This window comes from Grammomys surdaster, unplaced genomic scaffold (genome assembly GCF_004785775.1).
Source record: "Grammomys surdaster isolate TR1022 unplaced genomic scaffold, NIH_TR_1.0 125688, whole genome shotgun sequence".
NCBI classification, from domain to species: Eukaryota; Metazoa; Chordata; class Mammalia; order Rodentia; family Muridae; genus Grammomys; species Grammomys surdaster.
In genome coordinates this window covers 309142-327256 of record NW_021620524.1, presented here as the reverse complement: position 1 = coordinate 327256, position 18115 = coordinate 309142, and the positions used below count along the sequence as shown (strand labels likewise).

The following is an 18115-nucleotide window of genomic DNA, read 5'->3' as shown; positions in this document are numbered from 1 at the left end:
CCTGCATGCATTGCAGATATGCACCAGCATGCGTCCCTACAGCATACCTTTCTCAGGCTTGCTTTGTGTCCAGTGGCCTCATCTGACTTTGGGGAGTCCCCTGGAACCCTGGCCTGCTCTCGTCTGTGAGCTCTCCCACACAGCAGGAACCTGGTACAGGCTCCACAGAGGTTTTGATTGAGGTAGGAATGACCCCAGGCCTGAGCGGTTTGTATCTTCCTTTTCCTGACTCTGGCTGAAAGCACCTGAATCCCAGTGTAAATGGCCGCTTTTGCTCTAGAATTAGAGTAGTTTTTTTTTTTCTTGTTTTTTTTTTTTTTTTTTTTTTTTTTTTTTTTTTTTTTTTTTTTTTTTTTTTTTTAATAGGAATTAATGACAGACAGCTCTGTTTAGCAGGAAAGTATATCTAGGATGAATGTGAGTGTTAGTTGCTCTGTTTGGTGAGAACCAGAAGTGCCAGCCTTGTGCAGAGAGACACTACAGGAAACCAGCTTCACACGGGAGGAGGCTGTGGGAAGTATCTGCTGTTACAGTGTGTGCACATGTCTTAGGCGTTGCTGAGACTTGTCCAGTCTGTCTTCAGGTGTTAAGAATGAATCGTCTTGCTTGACAATATGAGAGACAGCACGTCCCTCACTCCCCAGTCAAGGGACTTAAGTAAAGTGCCAGCTGCTGGCATTGGGTTTCTCTGATGGTTTACACTGCGGGATTTCTGTGATCTCTGAAACTTTCCCTGTTTGGGCCTTTTGGAACTATGTTTGTGTGTGGCCAGTGGGTGTTTCAAGACTTTTTTCCCCTCATGAGCTGCTTGTAGAGTCTGCTCATAGGCCCAATGGGTCAGGTTGGTGGGACCAGGGCTTGGAATTCCTGTCCTAGTCTGACCTTCTCATGTCTCCTATCCACAGGGTTCGTGAGGCTGCCATGACCAGCCTCATGGACTTGATGCTTTTGCTGGCACAGACAGAGCCGGTGCTGATTGAGGCCCACATGTGAGTATCTGAAGCCATTTGGGACTGTCCTGGGGCTTTAATGCCTTCTCAGTCAAGCTTCTTTGACCATTGTCCTGGCCCAGAGTCTGTGGATCATGGCCAGGGTTCTCCACCTGACCTGTGACAGGATCCATAATATTCACATACTCCTTAACCCCATACCAGGACCTCCTTTAATCTGGCCTGTTTGACAGTCAGCTTCAGAGGGTGAGGTTGTAGTGGCCTCTGAACTCAGGGTTCTGTAGCTGAGGTTCCTGCCAAGATGGTCTACCATCATTTGATCCAGCCCATGGTTTTCAACCGCCTCTGCCACACTGCTTGAGGCCCTAAGTTTGCTATCTTATGTGTACCATACTTTCTCAGCCTGTTCTCATACTCCTTCCACCGACCTGCAACACTGTTGCTTCTCACTTTTGCCCCAGCAGTACATTGACATTCCCATGAACCTGACATGTGGCTCCTGAGATGTTAGGGCAGGCAGGTGCAGTCATACCCACCCTGTGTTGGTTAATTTTACGTCAACTTGGCACAAACTAGAATTACTTGGAAAGAGGGACTCAGTTGAGAAAATACATCCATAAAATTGGCCTATAGGCATTTTCTTGATTAATGATTTATGTGGGAGGTTCCATTCTTGGGAAAGTAGTCTTGAGTTCTATAAGAAAGCCAGCTGAACAAGCCATGGAGACAAGCAAGCTAGTAAGCAGCATTCTTCTATGGCCTCTGTTTGAGTTCTTGTCCTGACTTTTTTTAGTGGTAGAGTATGACCTAAGACCCTTTCCTACCCAGGTTGCTTTTGGTCATGATGTTTTATCACAGCAATAAAAAACCCTAACTAAGACACAATCTGATGTGGCTTCAGCAGCTGCTGACAATAAGGTGACCACGGTTCCCCAGGCTGGCCTCATACATGTGCCCTCCGTTTGCAGCTGTGAGCGTGTCATGTGTTGCGTTGCCCAGCAGGCAAGTGAGAAGATTGATCGGTTCCGTGCTCATGCTGCCCGGGTGTTCCTGACTCTCTTGCACTTCGACAACCCTCCCATTCCCCATGTTCCTCACCGCAAGGAATTGGAAAGTCTGTTTCCCAGGTACTGTCAGATCCAGATCCCCTTGTAGCCCGGATCCTCCAAGCATGGCCTTGAGGAAATCATTTTCTTTCAGGTCTGATGTGGCTACTGTGAACTGGAACGCACCTTCCCAGGCCTTCCCTCTCATCACCCAGCTCTTGGGATTGCCCACCTATAGATACCATGTCCTGCTGGGGCTGGCCGTGTCTGTGGGTGGCTTGACAGAGTCTACGGTGAGGAGGCATCTGGCTGTGCAGAGCCGGGGACACAGGGGATTCTTCCAGAGAGTTCTGTCCCAGATGCACACAGTTCACGTGTTCACTATCTTACCAGCCCCATACCTGTAGGATCCTCATGCCTCTGTAGTTTGCAGTTGTTTCTGTTTGGCCCAAAGGCATTTACTGTCACTGTAGTAGCCCTGAGAACCAAGAGAGAAGCTAGCTGTGCTGAGCCACAATACTGCTTTTTGGGTTGCAGGTCAGGCATTCTACACAGAGCCTCTTTGAGTACATGAAGGGGATTCAGAAGGATGCTCAGGTCCTGGAGGGCTTCAGTGATACCCTCCTAAAGGTCTTTGAGGACAACCTCTTGAATGACAGGTGAGTGGTGTCTTCAAACAGGGTACTTGTGCCCTGATCCTATTTCCACAGAGCCCAGGTTTCCCTGGGACACATTTGTCATAATAGTTGAGGAGCAGGGCCCAGCAAGCTACCAGGCCCAGCCAACTCCCAAGTTCTAGCCCCAACACTCATCTTTTATGAACTCCAGGAATTTATCTCCTCTGGGCCTTGCTGGTCTCTAGGCCTAACACTGATTGGCAATCCCTTCCCTTCAATGCACTCTTGGCAGGAAAATGACTTTCTTTGTGTGTGTGTGTGGAGATGCAGAACACCAAATGAAGTGGAGTGAGATTCTAGTCTATAAGAATATTCTCCATCTTTTCTTGTCTATAATAGCCCCATTGAGACATAAGAGATCTGAAAGACAACACATGAAGTATGTGCAGTGGTTCCTTGGAATGTATATACCCGAATCCTTTCTTGTTCACCAAATTTTCCTCCTCCTCCTCAGAGCCCTCCCAGCTGTTCACTTTGGCAGACAGGCAACATAGTCACTTTTGTCTTTCCTTTTTGTTGCCCAGCCAGGGCCTATTGTGGGCAGGAATGGACTCATTTGGGCATTTCCTGTTCCCAGCCTTACAGACAGCTACAGTGGACATGCAGGGATGGATCTCTGTGGATGCACATTTTCTTTCCTTGGGTACTCATTGAGTGGTGGACAGCTAGACTACATGGATTGCTTGTTAACTTCTGTAAATCTACTGACCTCGTCTGTTCTATGGCTCACCAACATTACTGGCCAGTCTCTCAGGTTCTGCTGGACACTCAGTTGCCCTCCTGGTGTCTGTTGATTGCCATAGCTTGTTTAGGTGGGCTTTCCTTCTCACTGTTGTTTTAGAATGCCTTCACTATACTGGTCAAGTCTTTGTCAGATTTGTAGTTTGAAGGACCCAGCTTCCACCTGTCCTGTGCTTCAGTGAGCAAATGCAGTTGCTAAGGAGTCTTTGCCTAATTTGGAGTTCCTAGAGAGCTCCTCTGGTACTCTCCCAGAAGTAAGTTTTAGCTTTAGATTCTAACATCAGCCCTACAGTCTGAACACACACAAAACCAACTTAAAACAGTGTAATTTTGCAAATGGTTGTCCAGATGTTCTTACTGTCCACTGGACTGTACACTGTACTTGCTTTGCACCTTGTCAAAACCATCAGGTATACAGGTGAATGTCAGACTCTACCAGGCCGTCTGCACATCTTCACATCAGGAATCCTGTTCTTATCTTTGCTGTAGGTGATTCACGAGAGCCACATTGTCTTCAGCTGTATTCTAACTTTCCATAGTCATTTGACATTCTTGTAAGCATCATAATACTGGTGTGTCTGTTTCTAGGAATTTGACAAGACTGTCTTGACTTCTTACCCCATCTAGGAAGAGCTAGCATGGTATTAATGATTTACTGTTGTTCTTGTTGGGTTTTTTTTGTTTTTTTAACTTGTCAAGGGCATGTCCCCTGTTCTTCACATGGGTAGCTCTTGGGTGCTTGCATGGGTCTCACATTTGCTTATCTTCTCCTCTCAGGGTATCTGTATCACTGCTGAAAATGCTGGACCAGCTGTTGGCCAATGGGTGCTTTGACATCTTTACTGCTGAGGAGAAGTAAGTATCTGTTTGCTTAGTGCTCCTTGTCCAACAAAGCCTAGTTTCCCAGATTTCGAAAATTTTTATTTATTGATTGATTTGGGATCTCACTGTGTTGCTCAGACTAACTGCAAACTCATGATCCTGTCCCCCTTAGCCTTTCAGGTGCCTACAAATCTCTGGCCACCAAATATGGCTATTATTTTAAAGACAGAACACTTGGATAAGGATCTCAGAACCCAGAATACAATGCAAACTTAGGCAGCAGACATCAGGATGGGGTGAAGTAGTGCCCCACTTTCCAGGTGGGGAAGTAGACTTGGACAGGTGAGATGACCCACCCGCTAGGGCTAGCACCTGCTAGGGCGAGTAGGCAGAGAGGTCTGGAAGTTGGAGCTTGAGATATGATACAGGCAGGATGGAAACAGGACAGTGTGTGGGCCGTGGTATGGAACCTAGGAGTGTGCCTGTGCCCAACACAGCTGGACAGAGGCTATGGGACATGGGGCACAAAGCAGCTGCTTCCTACTTGTGTGGTTTGTGGTTCCTTAGTCTCCTGTTCAGAGGAGCAGACAGCCATGGTGCATGATATCTCTCTGGAACCATCTAGGTACCAGGTTAGCTTCCTGAGTAAGTGACCACCTTGGTGATTTTTGCTTCTATGAATACTCTGTGGTCTTCACTGAATTCTCTTGTTGGTTTGGACAGCTTTCTATTTCATGAAAATGTCTGAGTACTGTTACTTAGAAACTTCCTGGTGGTATTGGATCTTGCTTTATACTAACTGGTGGATTCAAATCAACAGGATCTCAGTTGATCTCCTCCACCTTCTGAGCCTTTGCTCATTCCTGTTTATTGTCTGTCTTTTACCCCATTAAGAGGATCTATGCCCAGTTTTCATATAACATTTTCTGGTGTTTTGTTTGGTTTTCCCCCTTGACCTTGAGTTATGTCTTTGTACTTATATGCTGACCAGCATTCAGGTGAACCCCTAAGGCTAGGAGCTCCATTGTCTTGGTGCTGTGCTCTGAGATCCTGCATGCGTCACACACCCAGAGCTGCTGGAGGAGACCAGCTTGCTTTGCTTGAAGTCTGTAGTGTCTTTGATTTTTAATGGTTTGGCAGGGAAGTTAGATCTGTTTCTGCTGAAGGCCCAAGATGGCTTTTAACCTGACACTACATGGCTTCCCTCTGTCAGCCTGCAGCCCTGACTTTCTAAAACCTGCCTAAGTAGCTTGAATGCTCACAGGGGCATGGCCTGGCTGTGATACTCTTCTTCACATTGCTGGATTCATCTAGGAAATGTTCTAAGGATTTGACATCTATTTTTCTGGCTTAAAAATTTTAAAATAAGATAACAGGAAACTATGATAAAGATACTTTTATTTCTCTCTTTTTTTGTTCTTTATGGATATTGAATTTTTGGCACATGCAAATGTAGGGCTGCTTATGAAAGCTTATCAAATGCTTATGGTTTTGGAGGTGCTTCTGCTTACATTCTACTTTGGCTATTTTTTTTTCTTCTTTCTTTTTTTACTTTGTAGTTTTTTGGTTTTCATTATGTTTGGGGTTTTTTGTTTGTTTGGTTGGTTGGTTGGTTGGTGGATTGGTTTTTTGGGTTTTTTTTTTATATTGGTTGCTAATAGTATATGTAGTTTTGTAAAAATTCAACCTGACAATCTGATCTTTTAACTGAGTCCATAAATCTATGAGTCCATAAATCTGTTTCATTTAGTCTTATTAGTTTTTTCATTAAAGTAATTTTGTTTGTTCCATGTTTCTACTTTCTCTGATTAGCAGAATCATTTTCCTCTATTCCATTTTCTTCATTTATTTGGGGAATTTTGCTCTTTTCTGTGCTCTTGGAGAGTTCCTGATACTATTTCCATTCACTGTGTTTTTGTACAGTTAGTGCTTGAATGGAAAAAAAAAAAAAGAAAAGGAGACCATGAGTGCTCCTAGGTACGGTGGAGGAAAAGGTTTATTGTAATTAATAGAGGTAGAGACATCTGAGAGTCCAAAGTGAACATGATCCTGAGCTGGGCAATGTGAGGAGAGGGCAAGGGAGAGAGAAGAGCCAGGAGACCAAGAGCCCAGGAGGGTACCGGGTAGAAAGGACTGGCGTAGCTAAAGAGGACGGATTATATACAAAAAGGGACCTTGGGAAAGGGTGTGGTATGTTAGCCATACCTGTAACAGGTAGAGTGAGGGATGCTGGGAGGACCTGGTAGCCAGGAAGACATGGCACCTCACTCAGACAGGCAGAGATTAGACCCTTTTCATTGGAGGGCTCATACCTCTTGGATTAGCTCATTGGGAGTCTTTCAACAACCCTGGTGTATAAACTCACAGAGCTGCTGGGGACCACAAAGTTGAATGTAGACTTGAAGGGTCCCAGTGAGGCCATAGACTGTATGTGGCATGTGTCTAGAAGAGCATTAGGATTGTGCATACGCCCTGCAGGAAGACAAGCTGAGGATGTAGAGTCCTGTGCAAGCTGGGAATGACAGTGGCCACAGCTCTAAGAAATACGACAGTCATTCTGTACCCAATAAGCACTTTAGGGAGCTAGTCAGGGAAGGACTGGATTCCTGTGACCTGTATCAGCCAGGGTTGACCTGGGAGCTGCTGTCATGGACTGTCCTGGAGTATAGCATCCCAGTATTAGTATTATTATTAGGACTTCTCTGTAACCTAGGCCTATCACATGGTTTCTTTCCACGTTGTAGCACTTGCTGGCAGGGTCTTTTCTGTTGGAGTGGGTCACTTGGATATGTCACATCGTGACTATGCCAGGTCTGCCTGCCCAGTTGTAGAATACATCTCTTCTCTGCTGTGCATGTTGGGAACCAAAGAAGTGGTAGATGCCACACGTCCCGCACTGGATGCCACGACAGTGTGCCTCATATTGCTCTGTACTCCTGTGAAAGACGTACTTATAATAATGTCTTCTCCTTCAAGCCACCCCTTTTGTGTGAAGTTGCTCACACTTTGTAAGGAAGAAATCAAGAAGTCAAAAGACATCCAGAAACTCCGGTCAAGCATTGCAGTGTGAGTTTTAAGTGTTCCTGGGTAGAGTCAGAAATAAGAGGGACTTGGTGGTTCTTGGTGGGAGATAAAATTTTAATTACAAAGCTGCTTAAAATGGCATGTTTACATATTCGTTTTGGGAAAGAAAGATCAGAGAACCCCCATCAGCAGTGGTTTAGGGGGGATTGACCAAAATAGGAAAGCTGCATCTCTCATTTGTTCATCTTATTGTACATCTGTCACTTGCTCCAGCACCTTACTGGCCCTGTAGATGCTCAAAGGCCATCACAGGAAGGAGAATACGCCTGTACTAGTGCAGGGATCTGGGCACATGGGCATGTACCTGCTAGCACAGATAACTGGTCACGTACTGGCAACCACATAAGGTGTACAGACATGCACACATGGGGATGCAGGAATCTGGGTACACAAGCTTCCACATGCTAGCACAAAGATCTTACCATGTTTAGGTGAGACACGGGAGCATATTAGTATACAATGCACATGTGCATAAAGACAGTGTAGGTCACATGGGAGCACCCTAGTGCACAACACACAGATCTGTACATAGGTATGCAGGCATATTAGCACATGACTCAAGGTTCATGCTATGTACTTTCTGGGTCTCCTGTTTCTTGGATACTTGGGTCACAGCATGAGTGAGGCACAGCTCCATGTCACCTGTGGGTTCCTGCAGGCTCTGTGGGATGGTGCAGTTCAATGGTGATGTGAGAAAGAAGGTTCTTCTGCAGCTGTTCCTCCTCCTTGGCCACCCTTTCCCTGTGGTGAGTGTGTCTGTCCCACCTCAAGGCCACCTGCCTAGGACCCAGGACTGTGCTTACACATGGCCTTTAAAGATGAGTGCATGTTGATAGGGCTTTGAAGTAAACACTGGGCGAGATGGGTTCCAGGTGTGGGCAGTCAACAGGTTGGTGTTTGTATGAAGGGATCTCAGGTGCTGGTGCTGGGTAGGGAGGGCATGGGAAGCACTGCTGAGGGTGGGGCATTACAGCCCAACATTAGGAAGTCCTAGAACCTGTATAGTAGTCTTTTGAGGTAGAGTGGGATGACCCACAGCTCACCAGTTTGTCAGAAACACACATTGCCAGAGGTAGATTAGAGCTCATATGAAGTAGTATGTCAGACATAACCAAAAGGGAGAGTGAGACAGATTCCCTTGTAGGAGTTGCTACTGCACCTTTTGATGGACATGTCATGGCAGAAGTACCAGGGCCCTGGCTGAGTTCATCTTCCTCCTTTCATGGACCTTCTGAGGTCCCTGGGGCTCTCTAGGTGGTGATGGGCTTTCCTCCTGTTGACCTGCTATTCTCATTCCAGATCCGGAAGAGCACGGCAAGCCAGGTGTATGAGATGGTGCTTACCTATAGCGACTTGGTAGATGCTGAGGTGCTTGATGAGGTCATGACTGTGCTCAGTGACACAGTCTGGTGAGTAGGGCCTGCCTGTGCTTGGTGCCACTTTCTCCTGTCCCTGTAGCTTTGGATGGAAAGATGGAAGATTTTTCCAACCCTCAACATCTCAGGGCCACCTAACAACTTCACACAGGGCTGAGGACACATCCTGGGAGCTAAGGGTATAAAATGTTTAATGTGCAATTGCTTTTCTCCTCTTGTGAGCAAGGTGGGCAGAGTGGGTCAGACCCCTGATGGTCAGAAGTGGGTGTTTCTAGTAACTGGACTATAGCATGCCACCAAGTGGATATCAGCTAGCTATGTCATTTTGCTACTGCAAGGGCTGTGTGGTCTTTCTTCTGTTCTAATGACCTCAGAGACCTGTCTCCAAAGTCAAGAGGTACAGAAGAGACAGTGGTGGTGGTGGTGGTGTACAGCTTGTGGGTGGTTCACAGATGTTCAAGGCAGGACCTGGAAACAGTTACGGTCACAACAGCAAGAACTTACGACATATAATCCAGGCACTGTACACATGCACGGCTATGCACATATTTATATGTAGGTTTGCATACATGATCACATACATGTAGCTGCTCATTTAATCACACACATATGCACTGCCAAGCGCATACAATCACATATATGGATCTATCACCTGTGTACAGGTGTATTTCAAGCTGGCTTGTCCTCATTCTATACTATTTGGGAGACACAGCCAGGTAGCCCAAATTACTGCTATTGCCTGTGGACACTGTCTCCTCAGACTGATGGAGAGAGGGATTGCTGACCTTAGATACTGGCAGGTCTGTTGGGATTGGCCAGGTTGCTTCAGCAAGTCATGGTTTGTGATATTTTCATGCATGCCCCTCAGAACAGTGACCTCCGTAGGGAACTCATGCTACTATGTGGCCTTCCTGCCTAGATAAGAGCTGTGGGATCTGGAAGGCCAGAGTGCACTTCAAGATCTTTGCTGTCAGTCTGAGCTCAACTTCTGAGGAGACAGTGGTCAAACCTCAGGACGGTGGACATTGCTTCCAACTTTCTAATAAACTCATCTTAAGTAAGGACAGCCAGGAATCTTTAATAATATGTATGCATGTGTGGCTGTTTGTCAGGGCTTGTGTGCACGTTTGTGCAGTTACCTAGAGATGCCAGAAAAGGGTGTGCAATTCCCCTGGAGCTGGGGTTGCAGGTAGTTCTGAGCTACCCTACATGGGTGCTAGGAATTCTGCTCCTCTACCGGAGCACACCACCTGCTTTTCAGAGAAGCTTTTTTTTTTTTTTTAAACTAATTTTACATACAGAGAAAAACATGCTTAGTACTTAACAGCATTACATATTATTCCAATGAAAGCAGTCAACAGCTGAAATCTAATAAAGTGCTCCAGAAGCCCTCTTGGCTTGAGGCAGCGTTTTGTCCCTAGAATGGGGTGTGGCTTAGTCCTGTGAAAGAGGTAGGTTCTCCTGGTGTCTACTTTGGGGGGCAGGGTTTTTCTCCAACACCACCAGATCTCATGGGGTGGGGGAACTGAACCATGTGGCACAGGGACTCAAATGTTTTCCTCCATAGGGACGCAGAGCTTCCAGTTGTGAGGGAACAGCGGAATCACCTGTGTGACCTCCTTGGCGTGCCCAGACCCCAGCTGGTTCCAAAGGTAATACTTTTAGTATTCTGAGGACACATGGCACCTGTGTTGCCTGTTGTTCTGAGTTCTGGTCTAAAGTAAACTGGGTCCCACAGTCAGCATTCATTGCTGCCATTACTTTATCCAGACCCACTGGGAGAGCCGCTTCTGTTGCCAGGGTGTGCAAGTTCTGTGTCTGTATAGTAGTGTGCTGGCTGCACAGTGTCATCTAATTGTTAGAGGCCACAAGTTGTCTCAGCTTCAGTCTTCTAGGAATTTGGGAAGGAGGCTGTAGTTCCCTCCTCCGTTCCCTGGCTGTACATCCTAGTAGGGGCTCTGTTTCTCTGAGGACACCTGTCCTACCCATTTCCCTCCTGCCCACTGGGGCCCAGCCTTCTTGGCTGCCTGTTCTAAGGCCTGTCCTCTCCACCTATCTTGGCCTTGGTGTGTTTAATGTTTCTGAGGACCCTTGTCCTGGGGTTGCATTTTAAGTTGTCTTGAAAGCTGTAATCTGTTGTGTCCTGGGCTCTCTTCCTGTGTTCTATGGGTCAGTCTGTCTATGGGGGATCTTAAAAAATTCTACATATTGACTTTTCATCCTAGAAATATGCTCCGAGCTTAATGATTTTAACCCCTTTGTGTCGTGGTCTACTCTAAGGTTATAGAGTGTTTTGTACCCAGGACTGCCAGCTGAGGGTGGCTCCACCCACAATGGGTTGGTCTTTTCCTCATCAATCATTAATTAAGAAAATATCTGACAAGCTTGCCTATAGCTTAAGCTTATACATATATTTCTCAATTGAGAGTTCTTTTTCCCAAATGACTCTAGCTTGTGTTGAATTGCCATAAAACCATGCAGGCATTCAGCCTGCTGTTTCTGAAAGCTCTGTGTACCGACATTTCATAGAGAAATTCAGTTTACTTGGGACAAACTATTGTGTGAAGAGACGGCCACTTTATGCTTCCTGTGTCAGCTAGCCCCACTCTACAGATGATTCAGGGTCTTGTCACCACCACTGTCAAGCGACTGCACTTTGGAGTCTCTTTTATACGCTGGATCATATTATCAATCTGTAAGCCAATACAAACTATCAGTCTGTAAATCAATACAAACTATCAATCTGTAAGTCAATATAAACTGTATGATGGAAGAGGTGTCAATTTCACGGTGCTTACCATGTCTGTTCTCCAGTTTGATTCTGTCCAAGACTGTCTGTGTTTTTGATCCTTGGTCTAAACTCTTAGAACTAGTTTGTCAGTTTATACTACCAGCCAGGTTGGCCTGGGACTATGTTGGGGCTAAAGGGAGCTAAGGTCCTTGATTGACACTAGGCCCTGACATAGCCCCTTGGAAGGTCACTTATGAGTCCTATAGATGGAGATGCTGTCTTTGTGATTGGTCCCCAGTTCATGTACCACTTGCATCTCTGCTTAGAAAGTTCATGTGCTAGTTTAATGACTTTCTTAGCTTGTTCCTGAGCCCCTTCCTACACCCTTACTGGGTTATAGTTATTTTTGACTGCTGTGACAAAGCACCATGACAAAGCAAATATATGGCAATGGGAACAGCTGAGAGCTCACATCTTGGTCCATAAACAGGAAGCAGAGCTCACTGGAAATGGAATCATTTGAAACCTCAAAACCACACTTCCAAATCCTTCCCAAACAGTTCTACCAGCTAGGGATGGGGTGTTCACACATGAGTCTGTGAGGGCCATTCTCATTTAAACCACCACAGCTACCTAGTAGCTCCTGTATGCTCGCTGTAGCTCACCTTCCTGGTGAGCTTAGCTTGATAAATCCATTTCCATGTCAGAGGCTGTCTGAGTCGTGCTTGTCTTAGCATATACATATCTTTATTAACAAGTAGATCAAATGGACAGTAGTGTGTGGACTTGCTTTTCTTCCTGGAAGAGCTGTGAGAAGTTGGCTGTGGTACAGGCCTAAGGGTCTTTCCACTTGTTTCCACCCTTGACCTTGGGCTTCCTGCTCTTAGAGAACTTGAGTCCTTCAGGAGCCCAGCAGCATGGAGGACTGCCACTGAGTGGGGAGAGAGGAACATTCTAATCAGCCAGCTGGTCTCCAACTTTGGGCTGGGCCTGGCCCATCTGACCCAGGAGCTAGTAGACCTGGTTCTGGTGTGCCTGACAGGGGTGAGTCTTTTCTTCTTGCTGGGTATGAGTGGATGTTTTTCAGACCTCATGAGGTAAACCTTGGGAACCCCCTTGACAGATAATCTCCAGCTTACACAGGTACATGTAAGCCTTTGGTGGACTTTGCTAGGTTGTGTCTCACATGCTTTCTCTCCAGTTTCAGGACGGAGGTCTAAGAAACAACTTTTTTCAGTTGTGAAACTCTCTGTATTGAGTGAGACCCATTAGTACATATTTTCATCATTTTACTCCCTCCATCTGCTGAGGAATTAATGTTTTGTATTTGTCTCAAAAGTCCTTTAATTATGTTTAAACTTGGAGGGGGGTGCATTTTGAAGCTGCATTACTACTCTTGACATCTCTTTTGCTGTTAGTGTGGTGACATCTGGTTCCTGTCACACTTTCATGTCTATGAATGTTACAGTCAAGACTGTGCCTTAATATCATTTTAAAATCTTTATTAATTAGCATTTCATGAATTCATGTTTACTGTATAATTACAGGCAAGTTTACATCCATCATCTTTGTTTCCTATTTGACCTTCCTGTTTAATGTTTCTTTTCCCTTATCTGGATTTCATTTCCTACCCTGTTAACTTGTTTCACAGCTCCTCCATTCTGTCCCCAGTCACCCTGGGGCCAGCACTCTTTCTTGACACATTACATTATCCCTGGCCTTGACCTCCAGCTGCAGAGCCCTGTCTGAAACTGGTTTGTTCTAACCCCAAGGTCTTGGTATTTAGGCGGCATGGTCTCGCTGGTCAGCTTCTTTCCTTACTTATTGCTTTGAGTCAGCTTTGTGTCTGAGCCTGTCATGTCCATGACATGTTGAGAGAGGTTTTGTTTTTCCCTTTCTTGTGTGCATTATACTGGGTCTGTGTGCTCAAGTCTTCCCAGGACGAGCCATCATGAGATATGCAGGTGTGGCCTGGTTGCCCAAGTGGCCCTAGGAGTGACAACAGATGGGACATGGTGTAGTCTTGGTCCCTTATGCAGGGTGAACTTGAATTTAACTCCACTCTTTACATTGTTAGAAAAGTGTAAACATATGTGAACAGTTTACTAATGTGCTCTGACAAGGCCACAGAGCTATTACTACACAATTTAAGCTGCCAGGATTCTGGTACATGGCAAGCTTTAGCCGTATCTCAGAGGGTGGGGTGACAACCAGTCTGATGTCACCATGTATCTTTACAGCCTGTTCCGGGAAGCTGAGCCTTGTCTACCTAGCTGGGATGTCTTGCCCTGAGGCTCCACAACAAGCTTTACCATCATGGAAACTTGGTGCCACAGACTTCTGAGAAAACTTCTGAGAAAGGTAGCACCTCTGCTAGATGGATTGGGAGGCCATCCACAGAGATCAGTGGTTCCTCATGCATGCTGTGCTCTGGTGGCCTGGACTGCCCATACTTTTGCTGTCACACAGATGTGCTGTTCATTAAATCATGTATCACACAGCCCAGCCTCTGCCTATCTCTGGGATGTCTGTGCAAAATGAGCTGGAAGACCTACTATGGGCTCCCCTTCAGTGCTGTGTGATTTGTGTAGCGTGATGGATGTTTCACACCCTGGCGTAGAGTTTGACGTGCTGGGCAGATGCAGTGACAGACAGCTCTCCTCACATGCTCAGCCTGCCACGTCACCAACAATACTACAATGGTCTGAGCCAGAGATCATCAAACCCAGCGTCCCTGTGGGAATGTGGAGGACAACTCTGGTCCCAAAGCCTGGATCCTTTGTACCTCCTGTCCCAGGGCCTGCCTGCCTCTTCTGCCTCTCTGTGTCTCAGGCCTGATGCTCATTAAGCTGTTGAGGATGGACATGTGGCTGAGACAGAACTCAAGAGAACTGCTCATAGTGAAGTGGCCAGGGCCTCAAGCCAAGGCCTGTGGCAGTATGTGCTCTCTCAGTTCAATAGCCTGCATCTCACGGAGCCAGACTTGAAGGCACACAGGCTGCGCCTGTATCAGGCCCCTTTCCAGGCCTGGGTCTGCAAGTCTGTTGTGCTGCCCTGGTGGCAGGGACTTCTGGAGCCTTGAATCATACGTCATTCCAGTCTCGCAGGCCTCTTTCCGAGACTCAGAATGTTCTGTTGTGAGCAGAAGGAAACCTGGCTGAGATCAGCTGACGAGGCCATGTGTGAGATGGGCTTTGTCATGTCTGCTGGGAAACAGAATTAACTATTTTTAGTATTATTTTAAAACACAATGCCAAACATTTTAAGACATGGAGAACAACTGGTTTCCAACAGACCTACTGATGACACTCTAGCAGAGTAATGCCCCTTTCAGTGAGATTTAATGGTTGAGGTAAAGGATTTTGTTCCTGGCTAGCCACCGCTGCATGCAGATCCCACCATAGGCAACTGTCCCCACTGGATGCCTGGTGATCTGCTAAGACCTCAGCAGGAAGGGTTTCTACTGAGATACTTGGAGGGAGTCCTCCTCTTCAGGTATCATGACAACTGGTGTGGGCAGAATGGTCCATCAGGGCAATAATGCTGAGTGGTATGTTAGACTTAGCAAATAGCAGGGTGGCTTGTGAGTGTCTAGGTCACAGAGGAGTCAGGAAAGCTCTCCAGTGGGCATGTTTGGGCAGGAGGCCAAATAGGTGTGTGTCCACACAAGAGTGTTTACTTGGCCTCCTGTGAACCCTATGAATTAAGAGCAGGAACAAAGTAGCTAGGGCAGTGTGCCCAAGGCCAGGTCCCTAAGCCTAGCCATGAAGTATTGGTAGTAGGGTGGAGTAGATAAAAGGCCACAAGAGACCTGATAAAACCAGGACCTTAGAGAGCTGTGTCTTCACAATTAGTGGATGGAAAAACTGTCTCACAGGAAGGAGCAGTGGCTCTTGCTGGGTCTTCAAAAGAAGACATCCAGTGAGTCCCCAGACTCCTATGTTGAAAAGCCCAGGTAATTGCAAGACAGGAAAATACAGCCTCTATGAGGATGAAGCCGATGTTCACAAACAGGGAGAGCAGCCCATCACCAAGAACCAACTCTGCCAGTAATTCCAGAAACAATACAGAAGAACAATTTCCAAAAGCAAAGCAATAGGACTGGAGATCTGACATGCAAGATTGGGGAAGGCACGATGCTGGAGAAGGGGCGCCCAGGGTCTCTTGAGCAGGAAGTTGTTAAGAGCTCAGAACCGTAGATGTATCTGAATATAATAACAAGTTTAAGCCAGGCGGCACACACCTGTTGCCCATCATTCAGGAGGAGGAGACAGGAGGGCTGAGTTCAAGACCAGCCTGGACTACAAAGTAACACCCCGTGTCAATAAACAACATAACTCAAGAAGATCAAGGCCTAGGATCAATCAAGATCTTGATCAAAAAGATCACTTAAATTGAGAAGTTAGATGTATAAAGTTAAGGGCTTATTTATTTTAATGTGAGATGCCTCTGAGAGGCTCATGTTTGAACATTTTGTCCCAGTTGTTGGCACCTTTTCGTATCAGGACCTATCGTGAAGAAGTGGGTCACTGGAGGACACGGCGTGAGGTCTTGAGTCTCACCCTTGGCTTCTGGCCCCTCTCTACTTCCTGTTCCACTAAAATATGAGAAGGTGAGGATCCCCAGCTGGGAACAACTCCCACGGTCATGCCCTCCCCACCATGAAGGACCCTCAAACCATGAGGTATTGTTTGTATTTGGTCACAGCAATGAGGAAGGTAGCTAGTGCTGATAGGTTCAGAGTGAAGACAAGCTTAGCTTAATAGCCATTTCTAGAACCCAGAACTTTCTGCAGGCTCCTGCAGAAAAAAAAGAAAAAGAAGAAGCCGTCACCAGATAGCTGGTCAAAGTTACCAGATACAGGAAATTTGCCTAAAGTGATGCTTGGAAGGCTTCAGGTGAAAATTACTACAGTCAACGTGAGGGGAGACAATGGCAGAAGCAGAGACTAAGAGCTGTCTGGGTGAAAGGGAGGCAGAACAGACAAGGCTCAGAGCCTACAGGTATCACAGTGTGCACCCACCTAGGTGGCAGCCTCAGCTGAAGTGAACGAAGTCCCGGCCTTCCTGCAAGTGCAGTGACTTCAGGTTGTCTTCGAACTTGCCCCCTGTGAGGTCCTTTGGTGAGAGAAGATCCAGCTCAGTCAGGCTTGCAAAGACTCAGGTCAGGGGCTGGGATTAGGCCTACTTTATCTGTTAGGTGGCTCACGATGGACTTCTGATCCTCTACAGATTAGGGAAGGGGCCTGAAGGGAACCAGAGGCCATTGAAGGCAATAGCCAGTGCTGCTGTTACGTAGTCTGTTGGTGACCAACAACAGTGAGGGGCTTAAAGGTACTTTGCCACCTGGTGTTGGCCGGGGATGATTCACCTTTCCTTCTGTCTATTCAAGGAACTCTGTGTATTCAATATCTGCCAAGTGCCCACCCTCTGATTCCTCTTACCTGTCATCCCCCAGTCCTAGATGGGAGCAAAGCCCATTATCTTGCTGAAGAACAGCCCACTATTGGCAGATGGGAGTCTGGGTCAATCGGGCAGGATGTGGGAGGAACTACTCTGTTCCTCTTAAGTCAGATATCTGTCCTTTGACCAACACAAGAGGCCTCTAAGTGAGGCTGTGACCCTGATTCTACCTTGTCCCACTGGTACCAGTGGTTAAAAACAGGAAGTGAAAAACATTCTGTCTGGAAAATCAGAAATGTCCACAGTGGCCGTACCTGCTTCCCTTCCTCTTTTCCCTCACCTCTCCTTTCCTGACATTCAGGCTTGGGCCAGGAGAGGTCAGAGACTCCCACAACCACAGCCAGAAAGCTCTCCAAAAGGGCAGAAACAGTCCATCTGTCCACATAGGTGGTCTTTGGGACATTCAACCTGACTTCTACCTCTCTTCCGGGATAAACTAGAGAAACGGGAGCTTGCAGCAGCATGAGTGACCACGGAGGGCTAGAGATAACTCCCACAAGCGGGGGTCCAGACACACCAGCAAGATCCAATAGTCTACACAGTGGACGGTTATATATAGGTGCTGCGAAGAACCAGACATAAGAACAAAAAGTTGGGAATCCATACACAAGTGGCAAGCAGACAGTTCTGTGTGCACACGGTGCTGTGCTAATGCCAAGGCGTCCTGCCAGCTGAATCCATCATGCTGTGAGCTGCATCTCCTGAGTCTGGGCACACTGCATAGCTGAGCAGTATGCACATCTCCTTGGAACAGCATCTTAAGGATGTTGTAACTCTGCTCTGTAAAAGCCACTCATGAAAAACAGGTGGAGGACTAAATATGACCTGCAGGCCAGTGCTTGCCTGTGTTCAGACATCTTTTCTGTGTATCATGGGTCACAGTACAGTAGTTTATTTAAATAAGAAAAATTCTGGAATAAGGAAGAGTAGCTTCCCTCTGTGTTAAGGTACTGGAATGTGAATGGGTAGTTGGTAGAAAGAGACCTGGGAGCAGAAATGACCATCTTAGCCAGCGAATTCCCTACTAGGAGAACGGGCTGCCTAATATTTGAGGCTGAGACAATCAGATGTACAAAAAAGAAAACTTGGGATGCCCAGTTAATCTTTCTACCAAAGTAACCTCTCATTGTATCACAGATACAGTTAAGAAGCAAAAGTCCTAGATACAGATGTAGACAGTGCTCTGTAAAGTATCAGGATCAAGAATAGCCATCTCAGGACAAATC

At 46.5% G+C, this 18115-nt stretch overlaps 2 protein-coding genes across 5 annotated transcripts in view; one reads left to right on the top strand and one right to left on the bottom strand.

Moving 5' to 3' along the window:
- Tbcd (tubulin folding cofactor D) overlaps positions 1 to 13927 on the top strand; it is a 167658-nt gene extending 153731 nt beyond the window's left edge. The window contains exons 30-39 of the mRNA XM_028787874.1: positions 906 to 989; positions 1919 to 2077; positions 2151 to 2289; positions 2534 to 2655; positions 4192 to 4269; positions 7213 to 7302; positions 7979 to 8066; positions 8620 to 8729; positions 10264 to 10348; positions 13668 to 13927. Of these exons, the coding sequence (XP_028643707.1) occupies positions 906 to 989; positions 1919 to 2077; positions 2151 to 2289; positions 2534 to 2655; positions 4192 to 4269; positions 7213 to 7302; positions 7979 to 8066; positions 8620 to 8729; positions 10264 to 10348; positions 13668 to 13685 (973 nt within the window). The 3' untranslated portion in view covers positions 13686 to 13927. The remainder of the gene's footprint in view (positions 1 to 905; positions 990 to 1918; positions 2078 to 2150; positions 2290 to 2533; positions 2656 to 4191; positions 4270 to 7212; positions 7303 to 7978; positions 8067 to 8619; positions 8730 to 10263; positions 10349 to 13667) is intronic.
- B3gntl1 (UDP-GlcNAc:betaGal beta-1,3-N-acetylglucosaminyltransferase like 1) overlaps positions 12913 to 18115 on the bottom strand; it is a 53925-nt gene continuing 48722 nt past the window's right edge. For 2 of the 4 annotated variants that reach the window (XM_028787877.1, XM_028787880.1), the window contains 2 exons: positions 16451 to 16544; positions 12913 to 14630 (listed from right to left, as the gene is read on the bottom strand). In XM_028787877.1, coding sequence (XP_028643710.1) covers positions 16464 to 16544 — 81 coding nt within the window. In that variant the 3' untranslated portion in view covers positions 12913 to 14630; positions 16451 to 16463. Of the gene's footprint in view, positions 14634 to 16450; positions 16545 to 18115 lie in introns of all 4 variants that reach the window. The other 2 variants (XM_028787878.1, XR_003713966.1) reach the window with 2 other exon arrangements.